The 16,402-nt window shown below is 35.3% G+C and overlaps 1 protein-coding gene across 1 annotated transcript; it reads right to left on the bottom strand.

Annotated features, from left to right (window-relative positions):
• Window positions 1-2,669: 2,669 nt before the first annotated feature.
• On the bottom strand, window positions 2,670-16,402 carry LOC127843698 (TAR DNA-binding protein 43-like). The gene is made up of 4 exons (XM_052373419.1): window positions 15,841-16,402; window positions 11,978-12,135; window positions 11,490-11,630; window positions 2,670-8,496 (listed from the first exon to the last, which is right to left on the bottom strand). Exons 1-4 carry the CDS (start codon window positions 16,073-16,075, stop codon window positions 7,795-7,797), a joined length of 1,236 nt encoding a protein of 411 aa, XP_052229379.1. The 5' UTR covers window positions 16,076-16,402; the 3' UTR covers window positions 2,670-7,794.

Here is a 16,402-nt window from a genome sequence, read left to right on the forward strand (position 1 = left end):
TTTTACCCGATTCTTCATTTCCAACATAGTAAACGCCAGTCTGTAACTTGACTTGTTTTTTTGAACCACCAAGGTGCGTACTTTAAACTTAACTTGCGAGTTTACCGTTATAATTTTCGGAAATCTGTACTAGACACGCATTTGGCCTACGACGTTCACGACAATTTTTAAGATACCGATACTGTTACCGACTTTTGTAAATGTGCTGCATGTATGGACAAAGACTTCGTTCAAATGAGGTGACCAGACTACCTCTATAGTACCATTGCATATGGTACTTATCAGACATTCCCATCCTAGAAATGGAAAATATATGATTTGTGAGGTTAAGTGAGTAAGTGAAGGAGTGAGTGAGGGAGCGAGCGAGTGAGTGATATGTAACTTTGACACTTGTGAGTGAATAATATGTAACCTCGACATTTGTGAGTGAGTGACAAGAAACTTTGACAATTGTGAGTGAGTGATATGTAACTTTGACACTTGTGAGTGAGTGATATGTAACTTTTACACTTGTGTGTGAGTTGTGCGAATAAATTAATTATGATAGAAATTAAATTCAGCATGTTTTCTATTGAAACTGACATAAAAAGTATGGGATAACATCACATTAACAATTGTCAATGTTCCCGGCTTCTTTGATGTAACAATCTCTCCTTGATGTAACAGTTGCTTAAATATAACACTATACCGTACACCAGATAAAATAAAAAGCCGTCATCGTGCTTGTAAAAGACATAGTATACCACATTTGTTCTTAAAATTGAATTGCTTCACATTGATACTACGCCTTTTAACATCTCTTTTCATCTATTTCCTTTATGTAACAGTTAATCATTCCTTGATGTAACAGCTACATGACATATCAGATTTTAACTTGAAATATAGACTTCTAAGTATTTTGTTCTATACCCAAGAGAAAAGTAGAAACCACTATAGTATAATTTTAACATCTAGACTTCACTAAACGATCTGCACATCTCACATTTCACAAATATAGTTACACATTCTCTGTCATGTAATACAAACCTTTCCTTGATGTAACATCTTTTTTATTACATCTCTGTTTATCTTGTTAACATTAAAATGCATTAAGCATCAGTTTTCGGAATATGAATGACGTATACCAAAACAAATCAAAGATACACAAACATCACTTCTGCATCGTGTGTATGACTTTTATTGCTCTCCTTGGTGTAACATTTTGTTCTAATAATTTATACTGTTTTCCACACGTGTACTCAAATACCTTTATAAGCACACCAGCAATGTGGCACATGTGTTGATCAACAAATATATACACATCACATGCAGTTAAATTAAAGCTTGTAAGTTATTTATACCATCTTGGTGAGTTAATTTTCCTTCATGTACCAAAACCTCTCCTTGATGTAACAGTTTTCACCGCTACATCAACGAATGTTACATCAAGGATGTATTTGACCTTTGGCGACCTTAAATCCCTGTGTAATATACATCAGTGTAAAAATGTATGTTGAAATGTTTGCACCTCCATTAAACACATAATATAGAAAAATGGACAAACATGATTATTGTCAGCATAAATAATATAATGGTTATTATATCAAAGAACTATTAGAATTGCATGCAGTGACCCCGAGGTCAATAAAATTGGAGAATTCCTTGTTTCAAACATCTACAGTCCTACTTGCTTGCGGACATCTTTGTTTTCAGAATTGCTCTTCAGAAAGGAGGTAGATGTACAATTTCCAATAAGTTAACTTGTATTTTAGGTTTAAAGCCAGTTGTTACATCACTGAATTGAATTTAAGGTACAATTTATATGTAACAGAAAATCCGTGTACAATTTATGTTCTGTTATTTGATATCATAAAAAATAAAAATAAATTTAACTCCCGTGATCACCAATATAATTTATGAAATATATTTTTCGAATTACAGTGCAGGATGTAAAAACATGTAATCAAGGGACAGCGAAAAGATGCTCATTTCCACATTTTAAGCTACATTTAAACTTTTTTCTTGCACTGCAGGTACCAATTTTTACATGGATTACATACAATTTAGCATTTTCTTTGCTTTAAAATTATACATTTCACTTTAGTATGTGCAATATTAGCAAAAATTTACCTGGACAGGGTTTTGTTGCAAAAAAAATATATCGACTCAAATATTGCAGTAAAAACTTCTTATGTAACAAGAATTTCTTCTTCATACCCACATCTACTGGGTTTCGCTTTACATTTGCAACTGATGTGACAAAATATGGTCTCTTGAAGCACCCATAGAAATTGCCAATCATATTTCTTTGTCAATAGTAGTCATTATCGTTATACTGTGTAAATTGTATGGGCTAAATCTTTTTTTTTCATTGAAAACAGCCACGTTATGTAAAATTCAAAACTCGTCTAAAAATGATATTTTTGAAAACACTTCCCAGGAGACAATAAATATGTTTCTGTTCAACAGCATAACCTTGATTCAATAAAATCAATTCATGCTTTTTTTCTGTCTCGCAATTGTATACCTAAGTACACCTTTTTATGTGCATTGAATTATAAGACTTAATACATGATAAAAATGTCATTGTGTTCTCTTTACAAATAACATGTTAACATCTGGCTTGAAAGTGTTACCTATATTTTAAACAGCCTGTACCAAGCATATTTGCAAGAACAATAAGGCCAATGCACCATGTATAATTTTATTCAACCACACCACACACTGACAACAAAGGATATACACAGTTTACAGAAGGAGGCATTCTATCACAATCCATCACACACATATGGACACAGAGCAAAATCAGCTAAGTCTCAAACAAAAATCAAAACATTTGTTAAGTTTATTTATGATAAATCTATTTTTAGTAATTCAAAACTTCATAAAACATGTATTCAGCTGATTGTGCCCTGTCTGTCCAACTAACACAACAGAAGATATCTATATATACACACATACTATAGGCTAATATATTGAAGATATAGTATACCTGGTTATATTTTGAAATTTAAATCAATCAAGCAACATATAACACAATTTAAGGTTATATTATGCATTCAAATACGATAATGTTACGATACTCAAAAATTGCTTTATTAAATTTCAGACGTCTGATGTCTTGAATTTGAAAGACGCATCCTTCTTAAAAGTTTCTAACTTTCAATTAAACTGTATTAAAATTTTCTGATTTAAGAAAATTGATACTACACAGGGACAGCATACAAGAGATATTTGTATCCTTAGCAAATGTCTTTGAACAAAGTCAGTTTGATAGACATACAAATCAAATAAAGACACTTGGACTAAATATTGCTCATTACAAATTAAAAAAAAACTTTAATTAACAATAATTTTGCCTTCTGATGATATATCTAATATCAGATTTCCACACGTGATTTCCAACTTGTTTCTTTTAATGTCCGTCAAACATTAAGTAATAGGAAACGCTAGATCAACACTCAATAATGACATTTTTGCTACACACAGTTTAGGACTCGTACCAGAAACCTCAGAACTACATTTTTGTATTCAACACTTCAGTTTGTCAACAATTACTTCACCGTTCATTGTAGCGCTATCGGGCGATTCTTCCAAACCTCATACTCGCAAGTTCTATCAATATTTTTTCGACTGTTACGCAACCTGTTACGTTCGTCATCTCGTTCACAAAACAGTAACAGTGTAAAAATAAACTATATCTCAAAACCATAATAAAACCATGTGAACATCTCCATGGCTTCAAAAAAATATCTAAAATTCAGATGGGCACAAGTGACCTTGACCGACATGTTTAGTTTGGCAGGACTAGAAAATAACTCTGTTTGACAGAATAAAAATATATAACAACATTTCTTAACAAATGTAAAAACACCAAATATTTTAAAAATGAAACACACAAAATTATTACAGAACGTTCTTCTCTTTCTTGACTTCTTACCCCACACGTACATAAAATATTGAGCATTTCATTATAGAGACAAAACATCTCTTAACAAGTAAAAACAACTGGACACAAACCTGCTTAACTATCATTACATTATATTGAACACTCTTGATTTTTTTCTCACAAATTTGACTTACTATCCTCTCAAAACATATTCTACTTAGAACCACACAATTAATAACTATAACAACAATTTGATGCTGGTTGCAAGGAAATAAAAACATACTTCAATGACCTTTCTTAATCTAATGGCTGTTCAACAGACATAAACACTACATAAAATGAACTTTACTTCGGAAGAATTTTCAAGACAAGATCGTTTTCCATTATCAATCCTACACAACCTAAAAAAACTTCTAAAACAGATAACACAATAATTGTTAATCATAATCCCATTTCTTCAATAAAACCTGCATATTGATTATTAATGCTTAGGAAAACGCCAATTGAAACACGATCCTGTCATTTATCTCAACCGTACACAAGCTCTGCAGTTTCATACCATCTCCCGCACACATGGTGACAAGGTCAAGGTCATTTGTGCCCCAAAACTGTGATAAGTGTAAAACATGTATGGAAATGTATAGCACTTTGAGTATACGTACATGTCATATAGTATAAACAATATTGGCCACAATCTGGGAAAACCGGGCAAGTCTTTTCAAAACAAAAATTCCAGTCAAGGCGGCAAGTGTCGTCCCTGATAAGCAGTACTGACTGTACAGGGTAATCAGGGACGATATTTCTTGTGCATTCATTAAGCCCAGTTTTCCCAGAGACCAACTCTTACAATTATGGTAATATACAAATAAAACTATACAATGTTTATAACAATGATGGAACAATCTACAATATATATTGCAACCAATAAAATGGAACCACAGTTATATATATATGTTTTTTTTAACTGATCCCTCCAGACAAATTCAACCTTTAGAAGAATTGTAAATCATATCACTTTCTACTATATGTATCACTGTTCAACAGTTCAATCTAACAACATGAGATCTGGGATCCACACATTTATGTCATATGGACCAAATATTGCAATGAGTTGACAAAAATGGTAACCAGTAATTCCTATTCAAGAAAAGTGTAATAACAATCGTTTGAAATCAGAATTAATGGTATTTTGCTTTGTATGTTATATTCAACAGATTATTGCATAGGGAACAAACCAACATAATTTCTTAAATTCACAAATTATTTTACAAATTTCAATTATCAAATCAAGTTTCTCCAATATGCAAAACAACTCTTATCCAATGCTTCTTCTTTCCCCACTAACAAATCATTCTCATTTTTTAGAACCGTCTTATTCGTTTTCATGTATCCGGAAGTTTACATAACAGTATATTTGCAAGACTTCATATTTAATAAAAATAATGTATTCAATATTTTCCGATTCATTTGTACTCTTGATCTGTCTGTAAATTAGGAAAAAATAAGCCACACCACATCATAAATCCCTATGGTTTTCCTAAAATTATGGCAACCATAAATGGAATGATGAATCTTAAAACCATTTAATCCAATACTGTTAAAAAAACATTATAATTCTCTTTACATCACCCTAGGGTTAATTGAATAACAAAGAGGCATCGCTCTATATTACTTGTTTAAGGTAATTTCATGAAAGAAATAACTCAAAAAAGCAAGAAAATATGTAAACAACTTGTACTGAAAAAAAAAATTAACACATAAAATGAAATGCATTACAGTGAAATAAGTTAATAAACAAAAATTCCCGAATTCTCAAACGCTCCCCCAAGACACCAAGGAACTGTTCTGAGCAGGAAGTGCTCAAAAGGATTCATAATAGACTTACACATTTTCAATGGTCTCCACAAGTTTCACTGTGTCTTCTAAAGGTTTTAATACAGCCAAATACAGAAAACTGCCCCACCTAATGGCCGCCATGTTTTTCAATGGACAGACATCATGATATTCTAGTCAGAGAAATCTTAAGAACAAATGTTCAGAGCAAGTTTCATGAAGAATGAGCAAAAAAATGTGGTTTCTAGAGAGATCACAAGATCCTTTGAAATCAACAGAGATAAGGTTAGGACAAATGTTCTTACCAAGTTTTGTAGAGATTGGATCACAGATATTGGATCTAATTCTATAGTGTTCTCAAGCTATTTTCTGGATCTCCCTTAGTGTTTGTTCCCACATTACCCAGTTTTGTTAACCACCAAGATGTAATTTGAACAAATCGTCTGACCAAATGTCAAGAAGATTTAGCAATAATTATGGCCTCTTGGAGTAAACACAAGTTTTTTCTTAAATTTGCTCTGCAAATTTTTTGTTCCCACCTGACCCATTTTCGAACTTGGGACAAGATACCATTGGGGTATATGTTCATGAAAATAAGCAATAAATGCCGCCACTTGTGTGCTCACAAGGCATATGTTGATGAAGCTGGGTGCACATAACAAGACAGACAAAAGGGTGATGCAAAATCTCACCATTTGCATGTGAGCTTTTAAAAAGTAACAAACTTATAAAAAACACAAAGTAATCAACTGAATGGCTAATTATATACAATGACTTTCCAAGTCAACATTAAATGCAGTGTTGTTTCAACAATCAACATTCCATCAAGTCCAATGTGGGATGGAAACTGATTCTCTTTTCAGGTAGCAATCACCATGCTCCTAACAAGTGTTTAATTATCACCATGGGAATAATGAAATTATGCAAATAAATATTTTTTCTGAGAAAATTGAGCAAATGCCTTTAACAATGTACTATGCTGGATGTTGAGGATTTAACACACAACAGTGTTTTTTATTAAGCATAATATCAAGACAGTTAAATGGTCAAGAATGACTAAATGTATATTGTATCTGCAATAGGTACCAGTAACAGATATGACAACCTAATACTCAAGCTTTATTAGTTTTGGAGTACCCATTTGATTGTTTTGTCTACAAATTTTGGCAACACAGTAGATTATTAGTCAATACAAAACAACTAGTAAGTTCGAAAAAAACAAGAGATGTGTTTGTCAGAAACACAATGCCCCCTAATGCGCCACTTTTTTTTTACCTTTGACCTTGAAGGATGACCTTGACCTTTCACCACTCAAAATGTGCAGCTCCATGTGATACACATGCATGCCAAATATGATGTTGCTATGTTGAATATTTATAAAGTTATTGCAAATTTTTTTGGGGGGACAGAATTTTTTTACCTTTGACCTTGAAGGATGACCTTGACCTTTCACCACTTAAAATGTGCAGCTCCATGAGATACACATGCATGCCAAATATCAAGTTGCTATGCTCAATATTTCAAAAGTTATTGCAAAACTTTACGGTACATTAAAGTTTTGGGACAGAATGACAGACAGAAAGAAAGACAGACCAAAAACAATATACCCCCGATCTATCGATCCAGGGGCATAAAAACAGCATTAAAAAATAAGGTAAGAAAGCGTGGTAAAAGAAAAACCAAAAACCAGAACACAACAAACAAAACTTTGGTGTAAACTATGAACAAATGAAAAAGAATTGAAAGTAATTACCAACATCTAATGATGATAATAAGCATAACATTTCAATTCCATTAAATAACCATTTGTGTGTTTTCATACACACTGAAGAAAAAACAACAAAAATAAATCTTAAAAAAGATTAATAATTCTAAAATTTAAACTGAATACTTTCATAAAATATATCAACAAAGAAAACCTGAAATGTTCAAAATGAAGCTTGTAATCCTGATAGGTAAAAAATACCAGTATCCAGCTAAGTTCAATAACTCCGTAAGTGCAATGCAGATATTGAGGTATTGAGCAAAGAGGACAATCGTTTCCAGCCCCAGGTGACAACAGCCCAAGATTGTGAGGTAAGAGAGACAACAACTTAACTCCAGCCCTGTGGCTGCCTGTTGGACTGACTCCATCCAGCATAGCTACCAGGCTGTGGCTCAGTGGTGTGGTGTCCCCACCCCCAGGCAGTAGTGCTCTGGGGTGGGGCGTATGGCACATGCCCGGGTTGGGAGGTATCTGGGCCGCTCACTGTGACTGGAACATGCTGCGGGGGAGGCCCAGGCTGCGGTGGTGGGGCCATGTGGGCCCAGTTACCAGCATGGCCTTGCAACATTGCCTGGGCAGCTGCCATCATTGCAGAATTGAAGATACTTACCGCGTTCATGTCTTGTGGGGGCATGTTGGATGGATATGCTATGGGTTTGGCTATTTGGTGGTTATTTTTGTGTGGCTGCCAGCCACCATGGGTGACAGGTGGCAAATAGCCGCCGCCCACTCTAGGAACAACAGCAGTAGTGGGCTGTGGCTTCTTGTCCCCGTATCGGTCAGTCCCCTTGGGTGCTGCGTAACTCACATGCACGCTTACGCCCTTCACTATGTGGTCCTCGCCACACAGGCTGTGAGCTACATCCGGGTCAGAGAAGGTGACAAATGCAAACGACCTGAAGGGCTTCGGAATGAAGACATCAACAACCTCGCCAAATTGGCAGAAATAGTTGCGGAGATCATCAGCAGTGATGTCCTCTGTGCAGCGAGCGATGAATACCTTGCGGCTGATGACTTGGTGGGCACCCTCCTGTAGTAAGACAAACCGTATAAGTAACAATCGAGCATCAATTAAATCGAAATAAACAGCCGTTTGAAAATGCTAATGATGCAACATTCAACCAAATTGTGAGTACATTTCATAGTAAATACTTATATACATTAGGGGTAAATATTTTAGCTTATTCAAGAGAAATATATTTAGAAGAACTTTTTAGTATTTCATAATATCACATTTCAACACTCAGGTAGCATACTAATAAACTTAACAAGATTAAGCCAATTTTATTTGTCAATCATGCAAACTTCATACTTTAAATAAAATGTAATGTCACTTTTGAAAAGCATACATGCATTTTTATTATTTTTAAAACTTAGCACTTTAATCATCTCATAAAAAAGCATTTGGGAAACACAACATAAATTCACAATGTTCTGCAATAGAGAAACTGCTCAAAATTCTGTAAATTTAAACATAGGAAAAATAAAAAATTGCTTATCCATAACTTCATATCAAATTGAACAGTACACTGCAAAGAATATAAATTTTGAACGTTGAAAAGTGTATAAGTACTTTAACAAGTTTGTGTCAGAAATGGACAAACAGACGTCCATGGTTTGTCAAGTTTACAATCCACTACTTTGTTGTGGGTAATGCTTAACATGAGATGTGTTTGTCAGAAACACAATGCCCCCTACTGCGCCACTTTGTAGCCATATATTTGACCTAAGACCTTTAAGAATGACCTTGACCTTTCACCACTCAAAATGTGCAGCTCCATGAGATACACATGCATGCCAAATATCAAGTTGCTATCTTCAATATTGCACACACACACACACACACACACACAAAATTTTAATTCTGACGGACGGACAGTTCAACTGCTATATGCCACCCTACCGTGGGCATAACAAGAAGACCATAGGGCTTAATGCATTATGCAAGACAATAAAAAACTTGCCTGCTGGAGTGTTCCCAAGCATTTCCTTTTTATGTTACCATTTTACCTAGTTTTTTACCGCAATGATACAGTTTTGAACCCAGCCGAGACATCATGGAGACAAATACTCGGGCCAAGTCCCATGATGACTGAGCAATTAACGTGTTCACAAGCTTTCTTTTACATTATGACCACATGTGACCCAGTTTTCATTTTGGCCAAGATAGTGTTAAGGTTCTTCCCAGCTTAATGAAGATTGGTCAATAAATGTGGCCTCTTGAGTGTTTGCATGCTTTTTCTTTAATTTGATCCCACATGACACATTTTCTTACAAAGTTTTAAGACAATATGACAATGAATAATGCCTCTAGAATGTGCAAAAGCTTTTTCTTTAATTTGACCTACTGACATAGTTTTTCAGCACATGACCCAGTTTTGAACTCAACTGCGGTATCATTGGTTAAAATGTTCTGAACAAGTTTCATGAATATTTTGGCCCCTAGAGTGTTCACATGGCACAACAAATAATTGACAAAAAGGAATCACTAATTATGCTCACAAAAATTAATTGTACTGATTAGGTTTTACAATTGTGTCTTGCCTTAATGCAAACAAGAAACCGTCGGAGACGGGTGATGCTCCCCAAAGGTTTTTTTTGTCACAATATTGCACTATATATTCAGATAAAGGAAACGTCTAGTAGTTGGGGGGACAAGAATTGCACTATATGTACAGTTAATGGAAAATTTTAAAGGGCCATAACTCTGTGAAAAATCATCGACCAGAATATGCACATCTCCTCTTGGTAGTGAAGCTTCCCATAAAGGTTAATTGAATTCCGGTCATTAATTGCTGAGAAATAGCCCGGACAAAAATTGTGCACTGACGTACATACACACAGACGGACAGACGAAGCGGCGACTATATGCTCCCCCCCCCAAAAAAAAATTAGGGGGAGCATAATAAACTGAAATGAGTGAAATGAGAGAAAAGATCTAACACCATTACAGTGCTCCGAAGCACAATAAGTGATAAAATGCTCTTGATGCAATTTTGTATATGCTGTGTGGATTTAATCTGTTAAGTTGCAAATGAGATTCATTTAGTACGGGTTAGCTTAGCAAAGTGGAAAAATCATGCTTTTATATTGAATGTATGCCACTGTCATTATCCCTACGCTTTTTGAAAAGCGTGGGGATATTGTAGTTATCTCCCCCGTCTGTCTGTCCGTCCTGGCCACTATCTCCTCCTACACTATTAGCACTAGAACCTTGAAACTTGCACACATGGTAGCTATGAGCATATGTGCGACCCTGCACTATTTGGAATTTTGATCTGACCCCTGGGTCAAAAGTTATGGGGGTTGGGGCAGGGCCGGGTCAGAGATTTTCACTCATTTTTTAATGTTATTTTACATTAACTTCATTTCTGCACTGATTTACTTCAAATTGATACTGAACCTCTCTTATGACAATACGGTCAATCTCAACTATGCATGTCCCCATTACCAACCCTGGGGCATCCCGCCCACATAGACCACACCCACCCAAAATTGCATTTTACTATAATTTCAATATTTCTACACCAATTCACTTCAAATTCATACTGAAATTCTGTTATGACAATACGGTCAATCTCAACTATGCATTACAATATGGTCAATCTCGACTATGCTTGGCCCCTTTACCAACCCTGGGGCGCCCCGCCAAAATAGGCCACACCCACCCAAAATTGCCTTTGCTATAATTTCTTCATTTCTACACCTTTTCACTTCTAATTGATACTGAACTATTCTTATGACAATACGGCCAATCTCAACTATGCATAGCCCAATTACAAACCCTGGAGCGCCCCGCCCACATAGGCCACACCCACCCAAAATTGCCTTTTACTTAACTTCTTCATTTCTACACCGTTTCACTTCTAATTGATACTGAACTTCTCTTATGACAATACGGTCAATCTCAACTATGCATGGCCCATTACCAACCCTGGGGCGCCCCTGGGTCAAACATGCGGCGTGGGGATACGAGTCGGCCTCTGCCGCGCCATTTCTAGTTAATTTTGGCATAACACTTACATTAGAGTTTGGGATTGTAACATCACACCACCTGCCATCTATGTGATGTCTCACTGACATGCATTTCACCTGGTCTTCATACTTTTGAAAACGAATGAAACCATAGCCCTTGGACTGGTTGGTTGTAGGGTCTCTTTTCACCTTTAAGAAAACAAAACTTTTTTATTTAAATAGTTTATATTTCAATATATTTCAATAAAAAAAAAGAATTTGAATATCAACACATTCAACATGACTGTATTTCATCATAACAAACTCTTATATGATATAAATTAAGATTATTATAATTCTTAGATCTTGTACAAACACTGAGGAATACAACTGTTTCTAGATTTCAAATTTCATTCTTCTCAATCTTTTTAACTTCAATTAATAAATCACACCTTATCAGCATTAATGGTGTGCTCAAAAAAACTAAATTACTGTTTTTAAGATGAATTCTTAGTGGAACAATGGTGAAATATATCTAAAAGATGCATCTGTTTTACCTGAACAAGAAGAAGTTCACCAAACTTTGAGAAGTAATTTCTTAGGTCATCTTCAGAGCTTTTCCATGGCAGCCCGAGAACTATGAGATCACTGCATTTACTTTTCTCTTTTTTCGTAATGTGATTGTTAATGTCAACACTCTTGATGTTCTTGTTATCTACAAAGCCAATAATATATATTAATTAATATTGTTTGTATTATAATCAACCTGTTTACACAATATTTAACAAGAGGGCCATGCGATAATGGGCCATAAGCCACTCACTTAAGACACAAAGGAACTAAACTGTTTTGAAAAGGTGGTGTTAAGAGAAATTAAAGTACTTTCTAACACATTCATATCCAATTTTTAGGCACATTATAATAATAGAAAAATATGAATATCCTGAAACTATATAAACAGAAATTCATGTTCAAATTCACTTGTTTTATTGCAGAACTCTTGAAACATAAGATTATTAAAACTAGACTAGGAAGTCTGTCAATGCAAAGCATTGGGGATTTAAACTGATTTTAAGGTTAACTCAAACATGCCAGTTACCCCAGAATAAATAACAAACCAAACGCATATCCAAAACCAATTTTGAATCAAATGACAAACAAGAGCTGTCTCCATAGGATGACATATGCCCCCGAAAAACGCTTTGAAAGTTATGTATTTAAAGACAGCTAAATAACAGAACAAATTTACGAAACCCAAAGGGCCGTTACTCAGAAGTGCCTGGGTAAATTAGGCTGATAATCGAACTTGACCTAGATTTTCTTGCCTTACACATTTTTATGTAGTTTAGTGAAGGACCGATGACAATTGCTCGAGTTAATGAGCGGAAACGAGAAAAAACTCAATTTTTTATGATTCAAGGGCTGTAACTCAGGAGTGTCTTAGTCAATTTAGCTGATTATCAAACTTGACCTAGATCTTATGACCTTACCAGGGTTCTCATTAAGAGCCGGCCGCAGGCCAAATCGGCCGTTTGAAATCAGATTTTGGCCGGTTGAAAATCGCTCAGATTTGGAAAATCGGCAATTGACTTTTCGAAATTTGCATGTCTTTTCTGTAATTTTGCTCCTTTTTGCTAAAAGCAAAGACATCGCTTGATTATCTCCCTTAACGCATTACACCAACAACAACAATTAAAAGGCGCAAATTGGAATTGGTCAAAAAGCATTCATATTTCGACGCTTTTCATCACATGGTGATTTTTTGTTGCTTGCGTTTTTTGTGTTAATGCAAAGTTTTTGTTGTTGTGAAAGTTTCACCCGAAATGTGCATGGTAGGCGGACGATCAGGCCTTTTCCGCCCATTCTTGTAGGGCCAAATTTTGGCCCCATTCCCTATCCAACATCGAAGTTTAGTTCCTTATCAGAATGAAATGTTCCAATTGGAACCTTGTGCAAAAAAAAACAACGTGAAAATCGTTAAAATTGACCTTAAAATTCGAGTGCAATTACGTATCCGAAAGTCATATTTATCTGAATTATGATACACTTTGTGAAAAATCGTATTTTTAATGAATTAGGGCAAACCTTTGTTGGAAACTTACTAGTAATAAAGAGCTTTTTTCATGTATCTTTTGTTAGTTAAAAAAGCTAAAATTTATAAATGCACAAAAAAATGCTAATTTTAAAATGCCTGGTTGACCATTAAAATAGCCATAAAATGACCCAAAATGCAGGAAATCAAGTTTTCAATGTTAAAATTTTCCGGGGTAGCATGCCCCGGACCCCCCTAGAAGGCTTGTTGGTTTCACATTTTGGCCTGTTGGCTCAAACGTTATTGAGAACCCTGCCTTACACATTTTTATGAAGTGTGGTGAAGTTCCTATGACATTTGCTAAAGTTATTGAGCGGAAACAAGAAAAAAACGCAATTTTCCGATGATTCAAGAGCGGTAACTCAAGTATCCGAGTCAATTTGGCTGATTATCAAACTTAACCTAGATGTTATTGCCTTTCACATTTTCATGAAGAATTTTAAAGATACAATGACAATTGCTGGAGATATTGAGCGGAAACTAGAAAAAACACAATTTTTCGATATTTCAAGGGTTGTTACTCAGGAGTGTCTGGATAAATTTGGTTGATTATTGTACTTGACCTACATGTTATTGCTTTACGATTTTCATGAAGTGTGGCTAAGATCATATGACATTTGCTCAAGTTATTGAGCGGAAACAAGAAAAAAAACAATTTTACGATGATTCAAGGGTCGAAACATGGAAGTGTCTGGGTCAATTTGGCTGATTATCGATCTTGACCTAAGTTTTATTGCCTTACACATTTTCATGAAGTTTGGTAAAGATCTGATGACAATGTCTTGACTTATTTAGCGAAAACTAATCAGGACATACTGACCAACTAACAGACTGTGGGATTTTAATATGCCCTCAGAACCGCTGGTTGTTGAGTCATGCTTGTTGAGTCATGGGTTATTTTCATAAAGTTGTTACATCACAAATATTTTATAAATATATGGCTATGAATCATTATAAACAAAATTATTAACCTTTGGTCTTTATATTTATTGTTTTTTTTCAAATGTTGTCCATAATAATAATAAACAAGCAAATTCGTTAAATTGATATCCCCCGCCAATATGATTCTGGACACAAAAGTGTTATATTTGACACTCAAAAAAGCATTTTTATCAAGATACAAAGGGCCATAACTCTGTTATTAACAGACGGTGTACAATGCCTTTTGGCGTGCATCATCCTCTTATCCATATATATACTCATACCGAGTTTCAATGAAATCTGCCTAAGCACTTCCAAGATATGGCTCTGGACACAAAAGTGACGGACGGACGGAAAGACGGACGGACAACGCCAAAACAATATCCCTCCACCTACGGCGGGGAATAATTAATAATCGATTTGGTGTCAAACCGCCATCTTGAAAATAGGTTCTTGTTTAGCCGTGCATTCTCATAGGCTATTTCGATTTAAAGATTCGCATTATATAAATAGCCTTTAAACTGACATTGCAGGGGAGGTTAAATTCTTGTGAAAAAATGACAACGGACGATGTAGTACGAAAGATGCTCATAAACTATTATGTGTTACTAAGAAACACTATAATTTATATGAACAAAATATAAAAGTGGAAATATATGATAATTTAAAATATATTGACCTGCTTGTCACATTTTTTATCAGCAAACGACAGTGACTGTCAAAAAAATCTGTATCGAACTGCATCACATGCAACGTTCTTTAAAGAGATTTTAATTTTAACACGATCTCCATACCCACCACTCATAAAGAAACCACGACTCAACAAGAAACTACCATATTTCACTATTTGGGCCGTGCTCTGAAAAAAGGGGATGTGAGTAAAGTTTGTGCCAGATATTGTCAAGTGACCGGAAATGACGCCTTTTTTGTTTTGCCTCTGTTTGATAAATAAGTGACATCTGTTGACGTCATACAATTACCTATTGTATATTGTACAATTAACTACAGTCAAAATAGGGCTCTGGAGGATAAGCCTGTGAAGTCCGCACAGGCTAATCAGTGCAAACACTAGTCCATATAACCGTCCTGAGTACTCCCAGAGGATTTGATATTTGCTATGGCCTATGAGTCATAAAGCTGAGAGTTAATCATTGCAACTAGGCAGACACTTTCCATTTAACTTGAATTTTGCTAAGAAGACTTTTTCGAAACGAAAAATATCATAAAAGTGGAAAGATTCGTCCCTGATTAGCCTGTGCGGATGGCACATGCTAATCTAGGACGACACTACGCACGTGCATTAAACGCATTTTTCACAGAACACGGTCCATTTGTATTTTAAAATATTTTGGTTTACGGTTATTCTTTAAAGTTAGTAACGCATTTCGCTGGATGAATCTGGACTACCTTTCGAATAGACAACCAAGTATGTGCATGCTTTCCAGGCATTATCAGGTGGGTGAAGCCGCCCATCGCTGAGGCGGATTCCTCGAAAACCACCTGATTGGTTTCTGTACTTTAGTCCACACGCGTTGGGAAACTGTCCTGCCAAAGTGCTTAGCAGCAGTGTACCGTCCTCTTCACTTGGTATCTCTATGGCTTCTTCATTTTCATCATCTGTGACCTGAATATATTGAACCATTTCTTAAAGTGGTGTCAGAAAACTGGCGAAAATGCAAGCGATTTGGGCCCAAGAAATTACTTCCCAAACAAAGATGGCGACACGTTATCGACTGGTTTTATTATTCTTCGCACATAATCGCACTGCAATCGCGTATAATAATAACCCATTCGAAATGTATTCCGAAACGGTGTGATCGTCACAAATGAATTCGTATAATTCGTCCGCATTTTAATACGCAGTTAAATTCGCTCCACGCGATACAATGTTATGAAAATGCTTAATTATCTATAGATGCATTATTTATTTTATGTCTATTCATTTGTTTTCAAAAATGCCTATTTTAAA

The sequence above is a fragment of the Dreissena polymorpha genome, chromosome 9 (assembly GCF_020536995.1).
Source record: "Dreissena polymorpha isolate Duluth1 chromosome 9, UMN_Dpol_1.0, whole genome shotgun sequence".
Lineage (NCBI taxonomy): Eukaryota > Metazoa > Mollusca > Bivalvia > Myida > Dreissenidae > Dreissena > Dreissena polymorpha.